Source organism: Nesoenas mayeri (genome assembly GCF_963082525.1).
Source record: "Nesoenas mayeri genome assembly, chromosome: Z".
Taxonomy (NCBI): domain Eukaryota; kingdom Metazoa; phylum Chordata; class Aves; order Columbiformes; family Columbidae; genus Nesoenas; species Nesoenas mayeri.
In genome coordinates, this window is record NC_137542.1 from 58,850,233 (window position 1) to 58,868,869 (window position 18,637).

At 39.9% G+C, this 18,637-nt stretch overlaps 1 protein-coding gene across 1 annotated transcript in view; it reads left to right on the plus strand.

The window, feature by feature from the left end:
* The window catches only part of NPR3 (natriuretic peptide receptor 3), a gene marked incomplete at its 5' end in the record, with an annotated part of 40,634 nt that extends 24,757 nt beyond the window's left edge, over positions 1 to 15,877 (plus strand). Inside the window, 5 exons of the mRNA XM_080363014.1 lie at positions 3,978 to 4,113; positions 7,842 to 7,936; positions 11,090 to 11,225; positions 12,672 to 12,759; positions 15,690 to 15,877. Of these exons, the coding sequence (XP_080219140.1) occupies positions 3,978 to 4,113; positions 7,842 to 7,936; positions 11,090 to 11,225; positions 12,672 to 12,759; positions 15,690 to 15,801 (567 nt within the window). The 3' untranslated portion in view covers positions 15,802 to 15,877. The remainder of the gene's footprint in view (positions 1 to 3,977; positions 4,114 to 7,841; positions 7,937 to 11,089; positions 11,226 to 12,671; positions 12,760 to 15,689) is intronic.
* Positions 15,878 to 18,637: the final 2,760 nt, after the last annotated feature.

The following is an 18,637-nucleotide window of genomic DNA, read 5'->3' on the forward strand; positions in this document are numbered from 1 at the left end:
TGCTGTGATTCAGAGCTAGGCAGTTCCAGGTGGAAGAGAATAAGTTTACTTAACAGTCAGTGAGCAGGATTTGGAAAATTATGGGTCCTGCATAGCTGTAGCTTGGCCGTCTTCCACGTGTATGCTGTGTATGCTGTTAACACCTTGGTATATATGAATAGTGTGGTCACACTATAGCTGCTTGGGGACCTATAACTTTGAACTGTGTAAAATTTATTCATGTGATTTCCATGGAGAGAGCTTTTCCTGATGGAAGATGGTTAATTAGAGTAGAAAGGTAGCTAAATAAAAGGTGCAAATGCATGCATATCTCATCCAGCTATGCAGTTTGCTTACCTGTTTTTTAATTATATGGGACCTTGAATGGGATGTGAAAGTAATATGGAAGATATCTCAGCAGAGGGGTTTCCCCATATTGTATTGCAGCCTCCAAAGATGTCCAGCAAACCTGGCAGCTTCTCTGCTGCCGCTTACGTTGCTGATGGCACATGTTGAAGAGTGCCTCTGCTGTGCACTACGGGTTAGGGACAGCAATATTTTAGTAGACCTGATGTGCAAACCGTGATCACAGCATTTGGAGCTCAGCTTGCACCTGTAATTAAAAGAACCAGCATAAATCAAAATGGATTTTTTTTTTTTTTAGAGCTCAACTAAAAGAACTGTTAATTACCTACAGATTAGTGGATCTTTAATAGCTTTTGTAATCTGTTTAGTTTTGTCCTGAGGGCTGTCTAATGTTGAACCACAGTTTATTAATTACTATGGACACCTACAAGCAACCTGTGAAGACGTCTTCACATTTAATCTGGTCCCTATTTGACACATTAATGGAAGATATACTTCTGCCCTTTTTAACCCTGCAGCAAATCAAGTGGTTTTTTGGTTTTTTTTTTTAAAGTATTACTTATTTTTACTGTCAGGTATTCTAAAATTTAAATAAACACAGCCCAAAACATGTAAAAACTATTGAGAAAAAAATCTGGTGTCAGTCTGTTTCATCATTTTTGATAGTTGGCTGCTTCATAATTTCTGATAGGACTGAATGTAGAACAGAAGCTCTGTTAAAATAATAAGAAGAAAAATAATAATTAAGAAAAACCTTTGTACCCATGAGGTACATGAGATGTCATTAACAGACTTATGTTGCCTAGAAAAGAAGTCCTGGGACTATATGGCTTGGGACATTGTTCCAGTAAGGCAGGACCAGTGTCAGGCGAAAGAAATTTTGTGCTCTTTTTACTCATAGGATATGTTGCAGACAGTCCCAGGCAACAGGGCTGCAAAATGAACCTGAGTGAGCCCTGGACAGGTGGAAAATGGAACAAAGAAAGAGCAACCCCTTCCGAATTACCTGCAGCTGGTATTTCACATTGTAATATTCCTCCCATCTGCAATATTGTCTCCTTTCTAGGTTAGTTCTATACATTGTGCAACCCATTCTCTGTGTATGATCATGGCAACTTCAAAATGATTGAGCAAGATGGTATGCAGGAAAACTTTGTGCCCTTCTTGGCATCCTATATCCCCTTTCACAAACTGGTGCTTGAACATGTCCCTAGATTAGTACGAAAAGTAGCCAGTGTGCCCAACTAATGGTTTGGCTGGAAAGTGTAGGTGCAGTCACACATGCAAACAATAAACATTACTCTTTTGGCAAAATATTTCAAATGGCATACATTAACAGCAGCTTCACCTTCCTTCACAATGTGAGATAAAATGCTGGGGTTTGTGCATGAGGAGCTGAGAAGTGGCGCAGATGATCTTCTGATGATTTTTTAATGTGATTTTTCATGTGCAATGTCAAGGACTTTTGGCCAAGAGGTGAGGTAGGGGCTGTGGTAGTAACATCCCGAACTGCCAAGTGAGTTTTGACAGGGCATATCTGGCAAATCCTCAGTGTCTGCAGGAGGATTTTCAGGCTGGTGGCATGGGTAGGCTTCAGATTGAGCAAATTAGCTGACAAAATGGATTTTGAAGGTTGCTGTGTGAACACTGAGAGGTCTTTGCCATAGACAAAGGAAGTGACAAATAGCTTTCCTTGAAGTGGATGCCAGCCACAACCTGTAAATCAGCCAGCAGGGAAGTAAAGCAGCTAGAGAGACTTATTTCTCTCCTGAGAGAATGAGTGTCACATCAAGAAAGCCCATGTTTGATCATCCGCAGGCCACTTGGACTCTAACGCTGGCACATAAAGCGGTTGTCAAGCTTTGTGGTTTCGTGGTTTGTGTTTTTTTTTTCAATTCTGAAAAATTAAACCACTTTTTGGCAAAGCCTGTGCTAGTGTGCACTCTGTCCATCAGCTCTTGTTATTGCACCAAAAGCCTGACTTTCACCTCTTCTTTCATGCTTTCTTCTTAGGTCAAAATGACTGCAGTTGCCTTTTATTCTTTGGCTGTCAGACTGAGCTGAGCTGCTCTGTGCCTTCTGTAGCATGGTGGGCTCTTCCTCTGAACTGGTAGTGCATTTTCTAAATGAAACATAGGTTAGAGTTATCTGAAAGTCCAATTTTAAATGTCAGAGCAATGTAAACTTTTGTATTATCAGTAAATAATTCTGAAATTCTCCTTAGTGTTGGCAAATGGTTTAAGAGTGAAGGAATGTCTTGCATGTAATTACATTACCAGAGCCTTGGTTAGTTCAGCTTAGCCAATCAACTATGTAATAGTTTTTATCTATGGAGCAGTTATTTACTTAACTGGCTACATGTTTTTTTCTTTTAACATTTTAAATGTGCAGCTTAGAACTGTGAGAGTTAGAGTAGCACTTTATTTACAGATATTTTAAATTGTTTAGGTACACTGAAGTGGAAGATAAGCTAAATGTTGTTTCTGTCCAGAAGAATATTTGCAGAACTGGATCGTTCACTGGAAATGTCAATAAGAGACCCCAGAATGTGGTGTAATTGTTGATTACGCCTTTGCTAGGATGTCAGGAGCTTTTCCATTGTAATGAAACTGTGAGTGAATGGGAACATCTTTCTCGCAACTGAAAAGATAATTCATTCTGAATTATTGTGCATCAAGCCATTATACAAGAGAAATACCTGTGCTGTTCAAGCCATGTGTGTCTGCTTGTGCTGATGGATCTCCATCTGAACTCAGCTCCTAAAATAATTATTACTTCATCACTGAAGAACACTGGGCTCCTGTGAACAAACCTGTAGGGTTTCTGCAGGACTCTGCTTATAACGGTTGTTGTTGCTCACAGTGATGTAGAGCAAAAGCTGCAGGTTGCCTATGTAGATTCTAAGGAGGCAGAGCTGGCTGGCAGCAGTCTTATTTTGTATTCGGATTAGAAAGCAACATTTTATCCATTACATGTCACTTACTGAAAAAAAACTGTAAAGGACAGGAAACTGTTCTCCTGGCAGTTCCAGAGAACACATTACTGTTGAGGGTAAGTAGTTTCCTCCATGGCTCATTTGCTAGTGGAGAGATGCTCAGTGGAACACGGGCCACAATTGGAAGTGGTAATCATTAAACAAGCAAACCCGCTGGTTGGGCTCTCCAAAAAAAGTCATGGCAGAACATACTTCCCAGTCCTGAGAGGTGCTGAGTCCTCTGTGCAGGGCGGGGAGGACACACTCTGTGCTGTGGGATGAGGGTGCTCAGCACCTTACAGAGTCTCATGTTGTCAGCTGCAGAACTTGTGTGTCTGGGCGTGGGAAGAGCGATCTCCAAATTTCTCCCGTATCTACGAAACTATTCAGACACAACACTGGTGTGATTTGAATGTTCAGAATAGCAGAAAGTAGTTAACTGTTTTTAAAAGCAGGCCAAAAGTTGCCATTTTGCCCCTGGGTTTTCTTGAGACAACATTCCTTCGTGTTCCAGCAGTTGAGAAAATACCACCCCCCCCCCAAATTAGTAATTTTGGTTAATTTGGAGATCCCCTGTAGTTAATCAATTCCATAAGGAATAAAAGTTTTTCCTGTGTCAATTGCCATTGCTTTTGTTTTTCCCTTTGTTTTTTTTTAGGTGAACATGTTTGTGGAAGGATTCCATGATGCTATTCTTCTTTATGCTCTAGCTTTACAGGAAGTCCTGAAGTTTGGTTTCAGTAAGAAAGATGGGGAAAAAATTGTTCAGCAAACACGGAACAGAACATATGAAGGTGAGAGTTAATATGGAATTCCAGCTTTCAGAGTCAAAAAAATACTGGTCTTTGTTCTGTGCAGAGCAAGAACTAGTGCTACTTCCACTCTTATCTGAGGGGAAATCACCATATGAAACCATACATCTTTAAGGCTGGCTCTTAGAAGTCTGACTTTATTCTGCACCAACCCCTGAGGTCTTATTTAGGTCTAAAAACTGCTAGCAATTTAATGACCCTCACTGACATTGTAAAGAAATACCAATAATTTTCTCAGGCTCCCTCTTTGTTTTTGAAAAGATTACAGCTCACGTGCATCTATTAGCTCTGAGATTGCTTCATTTTTTCCATTTGACTTTTTTATCTTAAAAGCCTGGGAATGGATAGAAGCAAACAGGTGCCAGGTTTTTTGTTTTTTAGGTTTTGGGGTTTTTTTTGCTTCTTGGTGTGGCTCCTTTGGGCCCTGTAAGGATTTACCCCCGGCCTCCTTTCACGATCCATGCATGCTGTCTCAGGGGCAGCGGGTGAACAGCTCTGTGCCTTTCTGTACCTAATCGTGAAGGCTGCAATTCCACAGCACAACTGGCACGTGTATGTCACCCTGCTGATGCAAAGTGACATGAGTGTTTTTGCCAATTAGGGATCGTAATAAAGAAACCAAGGATTCTTGGATTAACCTTGTCATCTCATAGAATATTTCCATCCCTCTCTTTATAATATTCCCATCCCTCTCTTATAATACTCAAATCATCTGGTGTAGGACTGGCAAAATTTCCTATGGAAGTGCTTAAGAGAAGGAAACATTTCCCCTAGGTAAGATATAAGTGATTAATCTGAATGTGTAGGAAAAACCTCAGTGGCCACATTCTCTGCTCTGAGAACACACTGGACACAGTGGATAAGGGCAAGAAGGACAGCAGCTCCAAACCTATTTTCTGTTCTCAAACTGTGGCCTGAACACAAGGCAAAAGGATCCCCAGGGCAGCTTAAGGCAACACAGGAATTGCTTTAAATTATGCTGGTTGCAGTTGTGCCGTAAAGAGCCCTGCATTAGTTTGGCATTGTGTCCCACTAGCTCTGTTTGCACTCATGGCTTCACAAAACACACTGTTTTAACAGAGGGAGTCTGATGTGTAAGGATTTACCTCACTGGTTATCCTGTGTATGAACAGATGCTCCAGCACAGCCTGTCTGTGTTTGCTCGTGCTTTTCTGCTCCAGGAAGCCACAAGCTGGTGTGCCCATGTAGATTACATGGTTGATTCTCACACCTGTCTTGTAAAACCAGTCAGGAAGAAAAAAATCTTCACTTTTCCAGCTTGTGAAAACCAGTTTATTGTTGCTGACTGCCCTGTCACAGCTCTTCTGAAAATGGAGCTGTCAAGGTGAGCTGTGAGGGTGCAGCTGAAAAATTAAAAATGCCACATCAGTCAAATGCTATCTCCTCCCTGCGGCAGTACTTTGCTGGACGTAATTTACAAAGATAAACCTCATTTTGAAAGAGACCTGTAACTTCTTGGCTTGCAAGCCAGTATGTTTAGGAAAATCACGTCCCTTTATCCTGCCTGCAGACCCCTTTCTGAATTGGATGCAGCATTGCAAAATGTGGTCCATGCATACACCCACCAGACTCTACTCCAGGACTGAAGCTTTATAATTCACTTAAACTTTTGTGAGCCTTGATGATGAGAACTCCACTTTAATTAACAACATTAATGTAACTGCTTACATCTAGATATCTGATTGCCTGGGTGCCTCATTTTACAGCCTGCTCTGAATAGGTGACCCATCAGAACTCCAAGGGATGTGGATGCTGTTGCCCACAGTGTTCACAGTCTACCAGCCACAACTGCTTATTCTTAGGAAAGAATAAGGCTGAGGTGATCGAAGGGTTTCTTATGGCTTGGGTTGTTAGAGAAACCCTTATATGACTTCAAGGCATATTTTGTGGAGAATATTATCTATTCGTTGGCATTCTTTGGCACAAAAAAGTAGTAGAGCAAAGAGTTGGATAAAATCCTTCCATCCTCATCCAAACATGGTTCTTCCTTAAGGTTGTTTCAAAATTTCTTAAATATGTATCTTAAGGAAAAATGTCGCAGGGAATGTCAACATTTCAAACTCTTTTTTTTTTATTATTCATTTGGAAAAGTTAAGAATTAGTCTTTCCCATTGTAAAAAAAAAAATCCCATAGGAATTCTGAGTTTCAGCAAATTTTAGTACCTACTTCCAAAAACTGAGTTATGGCTTTCTTATACCAGGAAGGTGTCTGCTCCCATTAATGCCTCCTGTCAGATCCAGAATCCAAATTGCCATGTAGACAAGGACATTGCAGCTCTTCATAGTGGCTTTTTCCTGTGCTTTCACAGCCAAGGGGTTGTTATACCCACTTTCTTTTCTTGCAGTAGTCAAACTGTCAGTTGTTTGATTACTGTACTGTTACAATGAAAGAGATGCTTGACAATAATCTTTTGATACCACTACATGTTTCGAAAATCAGAGTAGGTTTAAACATACATAACATCACTGAACAGGAACAGAGACAAGGTAAAAGTAGGTGTGTTAATGTGTTACTTTTTCACTATCATAAGGTATGTTGAGGGGAATTTATACTCTGGCTGAATATCTGCATCTCTCTTCTAATTTACAGTCGCTGAGAACCTGATTCTCTACTGCTTTGTGCCTGGGCTAGTCACGTAGTTGGTGTAACATGGATGTAAAATTATGCCTGTTTGATTTGCGCTGCTGTAAATGGCTACGTTTGGTGTCAGGCAGTGGAGGATCACATTTGAGAATATCTGAGGTGATAAAGCATATCAGTAAAGTCTTACAACATCTTCGTCATAGTTAATTGGTATTGTTTCATGGGTTTTAAGAACCTCTTTAACTTACATCACAACAATTGGAGCAGTACTCTTTGTACACAAGGCCATAGATTGAAAGAAGACTTTCAGGCTGAATACAAATAATTATTTTTTCACCATGGTAGTTGGAACAATTTGCCTCAGAGAGGCTGTGCAGTTTCCATCCTTGAATGTTTAGAAGACCGTATAAAACCCTGAGCATCCTCCTATTCTGACCTCCTGGCTGACCCTGGTCTGAGCAGGAACTTGGATTTTGGTCCTCCTGAAGTCACTTCAGACTTGAATTATCCTATGAGTTAATGTTTCCCAGTTTTCCTAAAGTTTCCTAGAACTTGTAAAGGAAGGAAGTGAACCAGGGGTCTAAAAATATAAAACAAACAGCAGCATATTATGCAGATAATCCTGTGTAAATGAATGCAGGACTTATTGTACACGTAATGCACATGGTGCCTCCTCCAGTTTCCCATTATATGGAAACAACACTGGCCTGGCTGTATGGGTGCACCATCCCCATCAGTGTGCAGCACTTAGGGCTGTGCCCCAGTGTCCTCTGCAGCACATGAGCTGGACTCTGTAAATAATTCACATTAAATATATTTGTGTTTTGTTCTTGCATGCTGGATTTTGGATTAGGTTTTCTCACGTATTTTCCAAACAGTCTCACACATTTGATATTTAAAAAGGAGAAATGTTAAGAATTCAGGAATGCAGACACTGAGATGAAATTACAATTTCTTTTGGAATGCCAACAAAAATGCTGGGAGACTGATGAGATTTCCTGTCATATCGGTCTGTGAAAACCTGTCCACTGTTTTCTTGTTTTCCTTGGAAAGGCTTAGTATTTCAACTAATTAATTTTCTAATTCCTCACATGCCATTCTTTAGGCATTGCAGGGCAGGTGTCCATTGATGCCAATGGAGACAGATACGGGGATTTCTCTGTGATTGGAATGACAGATCCAGAGGCAGGCACGCAGGAGGTAAGGAAACAAACACCACAGCAAGTGGCCACTGATGAATTAGGTAGCGTAAGGTAACACCATGCCATCTGCTTGCTTGGTGGGCATCTGTTTATTTAATATATACATTAAAATGGTATTGCTTTATCTTATCAACCCGGAGACCAAATCCTTTCTGTTAAGTAATTATCTTAAAGTAGTTATCCAAAGTTTTTTAAAAACTTTCTTAACTCTGTTTCTTTAACAATACGTCTTTCTTCACATGACTCTAGTATCTTGAAAATTTAAAGGGTGGAAATTCACAAGTTAGCTAAGCAATGACAAATTTTGAATACAAGAAATCATTGTTTAAAATGAGCAAGGCCTTTTGTTCATTAGTAAGAAGATAGATTAATCCTATAGTGTAAGGGATGCACAAATTACCCTGATACATCAACACAGGGGTTTATATAGACAAGTATTGTAATCTTATCCTGTGGTCTACCACAGGCAGGAGTGCAGACTTTGCCTCACCTTGTTTATCAGGCAGTAAGACGTAGGTGCTTTTTTTTCCAGTGTTTTAAGAGACATTTTAATCAGACGGCTCCATATACACCACGTGGGATATTCCACTGGACACAGCAGGAATGGAAGCAGCCAGACTGTGAAAAACAGTGTGTGAGAAATAGCACCAGCTGCAAACAGAGAATAGCATGACTGGGTTGAGTTTATTAATAAATACATTGTCATAACTTCAGCTGCAGCATAAAGCTGCTGTTAGCTGCAAAGTCAGCATCACCCTGAGCTTTGGAGGGCTCCCGTATTTCGTCAGTTTCAAACGGAAAAGAACAGTAAATCTGAGTAGGACATTTCTATGTCTGGATTTGAATCCGGTGAAGTTATATTGTTCTTGTCAGTGCTGCAGCAGAAACGAACTCAAGAAGCCTTTTTAAAAGCATGAGGATATATCGTGTGCTTTGGTGTGTAAAAGCGACTGAAAAACTACAGCAGTAAACTGCAGACACTCCCAGGGATAGGAGTAATCATCATTAGTTGAAGCTAGGACTACAAATTGTTTGGGATGACTTTGGTTTGAACAACTTGTATCTCTGTTCAGTCGGTTAGCTTTTTATCTCATTTATCGATTTAATCCCCCTACCCTTCCTTCCATTGCTCTTTCACTTGTGATTTAAGCTGTTTTATTTCTTTCATGTTACATTTCTCCTTCTAACATATTGCTCATTTTAATTTCCTTCTGCATTGTTTATGAAGCATACAGATATACATGCAATTAAAATGTTTTACACGTGGTTACTTATTACTTGTGTCTGCTGCATTCACTTCTACCCCCATGCCTCACTCTGAAAACATTTATTCTTTGGTGCCCTGCTTTAGTCATTTTGCCAGTTTTTCCTGTGTCTGTACAAGAATGTTTCTCAGCTGAACTGAGCCAGATGAATGGGTGTTTGGGCAGAGCTGTTTTTGCAGGTCCATTCACAGAGTTTAAAGCTAGAAGAAAACACTATGCTTCCTATTATAGTGTGAGCTCTGCTGTATTACGGTCAGGCAGGTTTCTTACCCTTGTGTGGAGCTCTGTAGTTTACATGTGATTAAAGCTCACGCTGTAACAGGAATTAATTTCTCATTTGGAGACACCAAAGAACAGGGACTTCCTCACTGGCTCCTTCAATGTTTGTTCCACTGTTTAATCACTCTTTCAAAATCTATATCCTACTTCTAATCTGAATCCATTTGGTCACTGCTTATATCTATTTGTTCTTCTTAAGCCTTTCTGCATGCTTTTATATTTAGTAAGCCCTGCTGGTAGAGGACTCTCCCACTCCTGTTTGATAAATTAAACAATCTCTTAATGAATAGTCTACTGCCTGCAAATGGTCTCTGAGGTTTTTTCCCTCTACTTTTTCCTTTATTTTTGAACAAATGCTTGCTTCTAAGGATTTCTCTCCTTGTTGCAAAACTGGGAGAGAAATGAGCTCCTTTAATTAGTGTGAAATCTACTGTATCTAACAGGGGCAAATGTTATCTTTAAACTCTCTTCAAAATGAAATTGAAGTAGAAGTTTTGAACAGGCTATCAGTGACTTGAATTCTAAACCCACTGTATTAATAGATATTTTTTATCCATGGTAGGACAAATAGGTCTCTTGATGTGCTTTTGCCATCACTTCTGTACTTCAGTGTCATGCTGTTAGGCTTTGTACATTTTTTTAAGTATTTTCATGTGAGTGACCTACTACTGTTAGCACAATTTGGTCCTGCAACTTTGCAGTAGATCCAACATATGTTATATTGAATAAAGCCTGGATATACTGTTGGGGACAGGACTGAAATTCTAAAGAATCTTGATGAATTGGTCTGAAATAGTTCATGCTACCAGAACTATAACCATGAAAGCCCCCTTCTGTGTATGTATCAACTACTGCAGAAATACAAGGTGAAGAACGACAGGCTCTTTCATAGTTCTTCAGAAGATTTAAAGATTGTAGCTGAACATGATCAAGTACCTCGAGATCCTTCGAGCATTGAAAAATCCAGCCTGGAGTGTGTACTTGGGAGTCTCAACACACAGGGTATTTCACATGATACTTTCACTTCGCTGGGTGACAGTCCTGAGCACTGAAACCACTATGGAGTAATTGAAGGAAGCCCAAGGAGAGCAGGAAGAATATGCAGAGGGTTAAAGAAGCTTGTGTGAACTGGGTTTATATAGAAGCCTCAGGGTAGACTAGATAAGAATCTGTGAGTATGTCAAGGGATGTTTCTGAAGGGAAGAGTCTCTGCATCCACTGGCAGTTGGATAAATAGTGATGGGTAATTGCAACAAGGGAGATATAGGTTACATGCTAGGGAAAACCACTGACATTAAGGACAGCCAAGTTCCAGAATAATTGCCTACAGGAATTGTGAAGTCTCCCTCTTTGGAGGCTTTTAAGAACAGGTTAGATAAGCATCTGCCAGGAATGCTTTTGTTCAGCTGATCCTGCCCTGGGGCAGGGCATGCACTACATAACCTCCCACAGACCCCTTCAGCCCAATTCCCTGTGATTCAACATCCTGCCTTAGGAGTCCAAGTGAGTGATGTTGCTCTTCTGTTTGTTTTATTCCCTAAGTTGAAGTTGACAGGAAAATCTTTTCATTCCTTTCTTTTATTTTCTTTTTTTTTTTTTTTGCATAGGTGATCGGGGACTACTACGGAAAGCAGGGGCGTTTTGAAATTCGATCAAATGTGAAATATCCTTGGAATCATGGCAGGCTGCGACTAGATGAAAGCCGAGTTTCGGAGCACACAAACAATACACCGTGTAAATCATGTAAGCTTAAGTGACTAAATGCTTCTGCCCAGGCTGTCAGAGAGGAATCCATGTGGTGATGCAACTTAACAAGCCATATTAAATTACCTAGCACTGTTGTCCAACTGAGACATCATGAGTATGTCTCTCTGCTGACTGAGAAGTTAAGGTCTGGCAGCCCTGGGTAGTACGTGGTCTGAATCACTTCCCAGAGCTTAAACATGACAGTAATCATGATGCACAGCCCAAGGCCCTGGAGGTTTTAGGACTTCCCAGGGGCTAAAAGGTAAAACCTTTTTAGCCAGGAAGAAGGATATAACTGAAACCCCAAAGAGGGAATAATCATATTGATAATTAGCAGCTGGGGAGGCCAGTACTGATGGGAGCAGTGTTCTCCCAGTGCAGAATGATTTTAAATGCTATGAGAAGGCACTGCAAGGGGCCCAGTAGGCTGAGAAGTGAAGGCCATTGAATGTGAATCCAGAAGGCTGAGAGTACCCTCCACAGAGAACGTGTCCTTGTTTTCCAGTGGACTGACTTTGGAGACTGTGTTGTAGTGAGCAAGACGTTGGAGGGAGATAAGGATAGGAAGATATTGATGCCTCAGTGACAAAGGGTGGTCTTAGCTTTTCACAGGAAACAAATTGCTAGTCCCACAGTGAAAATGTATCTGCAGCCTGATAATTCTTTGATCCCTGAAAAACGTGTACACACGTGCTGTAGAGAGTATTTCCAGGCCAGTGTTGCGTAACCACGCACCTCCTTGCTTCCACACAACCTGATTTACAAACAAAATCCCCTCAACGGGTCATGGATAAATGAAGAGGAGGATGGCACTTGATTTCCTTAATATTTCTCTGTTCCTTTCCACAAACCCAGACAGGCACGGAAAAGGGAGTAGACAGTACCCACATGAAAATGCCATTGCTGTTCAGCTGCCCTGCACTTTGCAGAATGGCAGAGATTTGGAGCAAGGTGAAGCTCTTTAACTTCAAACAGCATAGGTTCAGAAAAGAAAATGAGCTGTCAGATAATCATCAGTCACTTTAATAAACCTGGCTGTGAGAGGGTTCTGACGCTAAACCGGGTGAAATGAATTTGTTTCTGTTATAACGACTTGAGGCAGATTCAGTGCTGATTCTTTTTATGTGCATCATTGTAATCCCAGTCTCTTATGATTCAGACTAAGCTGTCCAAACGAGTTTCTTAACAACACTCCTGTGTATTACATCTTCATCTGACACTGATCTTGGGGGCTTTTTTTAATCCCAAGGAAATCGAGGACAAAAAATAAACATGCAGAAACTGAAACTAAGCAAAGAGGTTCCCACAGAGTCCTGAGCTGTGAAAGGCTTCAGTTATTATCTGATCTTGGTCACTCATTTCCTAGTTCTGTGTATTTTCCAATATGTGAATGCAAATAGTTCTCAATATGAACCCTGATTGTTTATTTTTCCCCTTCTCAAGCAGGTGGTCTAGGAGAATCAGCAGTTACAGGAATAGTGGTGGGCGCCTTGCTTGGAGCAGGATTGCTGATGGCTTTTTACTTTTTCAGGTTAGTCCAATTAATGGAAAGTTCTGTAAACTCTTTACTCATCATCCAAACCATTCAGTTCCTGGCAGCAACATCCTTGATGGGAGACAAAGGGGTGCCATAATAATCTGTGGTAGCATTCCCACAAACAACAGTGAACACATTTTGGTGATTGTCCTTTTGTATACATCAGAATAATTTTATTTACTCGGGGCCTCATCCTGTAACCAGTTACATCTCCAAGTAACTTTACCCATAGACGTATTAAGAGTTCCAGTGAGTTCCAGTCATTCATGGTTGCTTTAGTAAAGTTCCCTGGCCTTGAAAGTTGCCTTTGTTTGGTACTCCTTGCCAGCACAATTGTGCAGGCTGTGACTGTATGAGAGATTTACATCTCCTGCCTCGTACCATGTTTAGTTTTTGAGTATTGAATGGAATTGTACTGGAAGCCAGAAAGAGATTTCTGTTTCGGTATGAGAGCATTTGGATTTCAAAGCTGTGAATTTAACTTAATAAGCAGGGTTCAGTGAGGGGTGATCAGTGTTTTATTCTTGTTTAAGTAATTCTTACACTGTTAGTCAGCAAACCTAAAGTCTTGAGAATTGATCCACCACTGACAGAATAAATTAGTTATATATGTTCAGCATCTTATATATAATATAATTTATACTCTTATGGGATGGAAAACGCAGATAGGAGAACAGAATTAACTTACACATATGAGAATCAAATAACCTTATAAAAATAAAATATCTATTTATTAAAAAAAATACCAAAATGAAACATGCAAAACCAGCTTTCAATTCACCAACACACTTCCAGAGTTTCAAAAGAGCCTAGAACCAAGATATTAATCCAGTACTTAGAACTGAAATTCTGCAGGGTGACTGTATTCTTGCATGTATTTGGTGCTTATGTAGTGTGTTGTTTGGGTCTGAGACAAGATAAGTTAGCTCAGACTGATTAAAGACTATATTCTAAAGACAAAAGAAAAAAAAAATACAAATCTGTCTTTATACTGTGTGTCATCAGAGGTTCTTGCATCTTTTATACATTCTCAATCTGGTATGATAATTTTTAGGTATGTTTATTAGTATTGCTGATATTGGGAGGGAATTGGTATGTGAGGACAAGAAATGAGGCAAAATACATATCCTGAGCTGGTATAAAAGTATGCAAAGTATCATTGTAAGAACAGGACTTAAGCTCTCAGTCATCTGAGACAAAGGCTCTCAGTCATCTGAGACAAAGATTTCGATTGGAAATCCATGTGACCAAAGGTGAGTGTCTGTGAAAGTAAACGTAGACACCTGAGCTCAACAGCTGGTCTTTGTAATTATGGCCAGAGGGGAGAAATCAGCAATTTTTGGGGCGCAATCTATGTCACCCGCATGTAGAAGTTAAACCATGTCAGAGGAAAACCTCTTCCAAATGCCTGTTTGTCTCCGGTGACTGAAGGAGGCAGCTAGTGCCCTGTCAGATAGATCTGCACTTAGGAAACAGGTAAAGACTTGAGTGAATTTCACCCTGGAGATCTGATTGTACCCACTCGAAGCAGGAGTAGGGACAGATCCCTAATTGCACCATTAGAATAAACATACGAAACAAACTAAATCAGGTAAGGTTTTCTGAAAATGCAGGTCTAGGAATTGTGTGTCTGGAAGTAATTTGTACCTGCTGTTTCTGTACCTTTCAAACCATATGTGTATCTTCTGATGACGTCTCATTTGGAAATTCATTACCACAAATGAGCATGCTAATGCAGTTTTGAATATGCATACAGACCATTAAAAGATCTGAGCAGTAGTTCTAATATGTAGCTTTGAAAGGATTTAAACTTAAGAGTTGTACATTCTTGAAATGTGGACCTGTCCTTGTGCACGAGCTATAACTGTGTGTGCTCTGACCTGTGGAAGGATCTGACTTGAACATACATAAATGAAGTAAAGAACATACGTTTTTCAAGTTATTTGAAGCCTAATGATACAGACAAAAATGCTTAGGGAATCTTTTCAGAACTTTTAGGTTCCCACTTTCTATTAAGCAATATTACCCAAATTAAAACCTTGGTGTTTTGAAAACCATTCTTCTGTGGCTACATATCTAGCCCTGACTCCTGCTACACATGAAGTGGGGCAGAACTGTCCTTGGCCTACAAGCTATTCATCATGCATCTGCACAAGCAGTGCTGTAGGCACATAAGACTGGACTAATGCTCTTCTGAAATATTGGTCCCGAAACTTATGCATAAAACATAAATTTAAATCTTATTAAGATTCTGAGGGGAGATTTGGGTACTAAAGGGCAAACTGAAAGGCAGTCAGAGGGCTTGTTTAACGTATAATGTAATATAACAGAATTCTTCAAGGGCTCTAGAGGAAGACACACAGGAAAAACTGTGTCTAATGAATGAGCAGTTGTATTTACTTCTTATCAATCCTCTACATTCCTCTTCTTAATTCATCATATCTCCACCCAAACAGTGTAGCTTTCTCAGAGGGAGACGGGAGGATTAATGTATAGTTTCTGTGAGAAATGCAACTGAAAAAAGAGTTGGATCTGTTGTTTGAACTCTCCAGAAAGTGCGCTACTTCCCTATACCCCCCATATACTGGAAAGAAATTTGGCTTTGATCAATATAAAGCAGTGATGTGACACAGTTCACAGGACACTTCACAAAAACTTCCTAATCACTTAGAACAGAAATTTTCAAAGAAGCGAATGTCTGTGTCGTGGTGCTTTGAGACTGCCATATAGAAATTAACAGGCATTCTTCAGTCTGGGTAAAATGTTTCGAGGCAAACTAATCTTTGACCAGGGTTTCACATTCTGCCACATTTCATTTTTCAACTGGCATCCAGCTGTCCCCTACAGGCATTCTTTGTAAGGGAAGTTCTGTTATCCTATAGCGGGAGAAGGATTTCTCACTCTGTTCCTCTCCTTTCATGCAGAAAGAAATACAGAATAACTATTGAGAGACGAACTCAACAGGAGGACTGTAACATGGGGAAACATCGGCAGTTACGTGAAGACTCCATTAGATCTCATTTTTCTGCTGCATAAAGAAGAAGAAAAAGAATCTCATTCTTCCTGGGGGAAAAAGAGAAAAAAAAAAAAAAGGGAAAAAGAGACAACCAAAGACATCAGTGGAAAAAAAAAAGAGGCTCTTGAAGAACTCACTCTTTTAAGAAGTAATTTTGTCTTAATTTCTTTCAGAAGCTCAGGAATGATTTACTAATCACATTATGCCACATGGCCTTTCATCTCATGAAAAAAAGAAAATGATGCAGTTCGATGTTATAGTATGTACTTAATATGTAAAGACAGTACAGGCAGCAGATCCAGGTTTAGTTGGTGGGGAATGCCTCATTCTGTTCCCTTTTTTTTTTAGCTCCTACCACCTCCTTCCTTAATTGCATCTCACCCGTGGGTATCAAATATGGTTTCACAGGCACAGGTGCTGGTTTATATCAAAATGAAAAAAGGGATTGATTTGGGGTATGATCCTGCATCACTGAATCATTTATTTACAGGGGATATAAGATGGGGTGTATGGATTTTAGTTCTGGGAGGGAACTGGCACTTGGGTGTAATTAAATCTACTGAAAAAGTCAGGCAGGTGGAAACACATACAAACCGTTCTTTCCTTGTTTGTGTAGTATCACAACCAAAAGCACTGATTCCCTCTCTTAGGTGCTGGGAGTTGGGGGGAAAAAAAAAGAATGAGGAGCGTCACTGCTGTGACAATCAGGCCTCCAGAGAGGACTGGCTGATTTCTCAGTCTAATATGTGTTTTATCTTGCTCTTTTCTCTCCACTGCCATGACTTTTCAGAGGGACAAATATAGTCCATGTAGAGCCTGCTCCTGTTCCCAGTGAAGTCAGTGGCAAAATCCCATTAACTTCAGTGAGCACAGGACTGCATCTAAACTTGTAAATATGAAAGTGTTTGTATAGCTGACACAATTCAAAAGGGGATCTTTTTTTTGTGTAAAAATGACATTCCATGCTACCATTTTATTTTTAGGATATTTTTATCTTGTATTTTTCTATTAAAGTATCTATTTTTGCTTTGTTAGGATTAAAAAATTATGCGAGAGGATGTTTTGGAGACATATTTTTATGATAGGAGTAGCATGCAGGGGAAGTCAACAGCTGTAAATACATTTTAGAACCAGTATTTAGGGGAGGAGAAGTGACTATATGGACAGTAACACTTTTTCCCCCACTTTCTTCTCCAGGCATGTGCAACATTCGAATAGTTATTTAAATGATAAAAATGTGGTTATTGAATTGTCTAGTGATGTTGGCCCTGGTCCTGAAATTAAGGAACTTCTAACATATTAAATAGTCCTACATTAGTTGGTGAAACTAACTATTCATGTGTGTACAATTAAACATGCAAGGAACTATCTTCAGGAATTGGGGTGGTAAAACACTGCTCTAGGGCTGACTTTAATCCTACTGCCATCAGTATCCCTGGGACTTTTGCCATTGACTTTACGAGGAGCAAAACTGAATCTGTGATGAATTAGCTACTGACAGGTTATTTTATACTAGACAGAGGAGAGCTCTGAGCTTCCTAGTCCACAAATGGAATTGAACAGTACATATTATAAATGTGGTGAAGAAGACCCATAAAAATATTGTCTGGAAAATCCCAGCTGTGACTATATTTTTGTTTGCCCTATTCTGATTTCATAATCAGAACTTTCTGGTCTCAGCAGTCATAGACTTAAAAGTTAATCTCAAAACTGGCACTGAAGCCCCTGTTCTACAAAACTTCTAGGTCTTGAGAAGTCAGAGTACCAATTCAGAGAAACCATTTTGGGGCAGCTGGAAGTGAATGAAGCGCAAAAGCTGGCTCTGTTTTCTTTCCACTGCCTTTTATTTGCTGATGGGGAAACACCCCCATGGAGCATTTCCTTGGAATTTTCTTTTCCTTATGTTTCAGTTGTCTCTTAGCATACGCAGGGGTTCATCAAGTGCCCTTGTGAAATATTGTCCCATGTCCCATGCAGACAGAGGGCAGGACTTCCTGACCATCAGGGCATCTCCAGTATAGGTGGTGGCTGTAGACCAGGTAGATGTGGTGGTTTTAGGACTCACTGGAATAGCTGTTCGCATGATGGACGTCCATCATCCTGTTTCCCAGTTTGGGCCTCTATGACTTCTGCAATGGTGCCTTAGCCAAAGTAACACTGTGGTCAAGGGACAGTTTTCTGAAGTAGCCTCCTTATCTTGTGGGCACCAGAGAAGAATGTAGGCTAGAGCTGCATTCATGCTGCTGTGGAGCTGGGGAGAAAAAAAAGACTTCCTCATTAGTTTTTCAATTTTTTTCAAGCAGTTGTATTTGTCTAGCCCCTGGGCATGCTTAACATTTGGAATTTTTAAAATAAGTTCCAAGAGAGTTTTGATCTACTTCTTGTTTTGCAAATAAGCCTTTCAGTATTTCCGCTTTCTTTTATCCATTTGACTACTTTGCCACAGGAAAAGGGAAGGAAAAGTTTTAAATATGTAGAGAAAAATGGGTATGATTTGAAGCATAAAATTTTTTTCAAAATTATGTTTGTTATGACTTACTTTGCAGTATGAACCGATACTTAGTCAGTAGTTAGGGAGCAGGACAGTAGTGGAGATCTGCATTTTTCCTGTGCCATGCACAGTCACGTCAGACCGGAAGATCTGAGCCAGCAGATCTGGTTGGGACAATAAATTGCAAAGACAGATTATTTTATTTTGTCATCTTACTATGACTAAACATACATATTAAAAAGGTCACTTTTTAATTAAAAGGATAATAATTCTGTTCCCCAGTTTTATGTAGAGTTTTAAAACATGACCTCAAGAAGTGTTTTTATGAGATGTCTATTGGTAGGATGCTAATGGAGACATAGCCA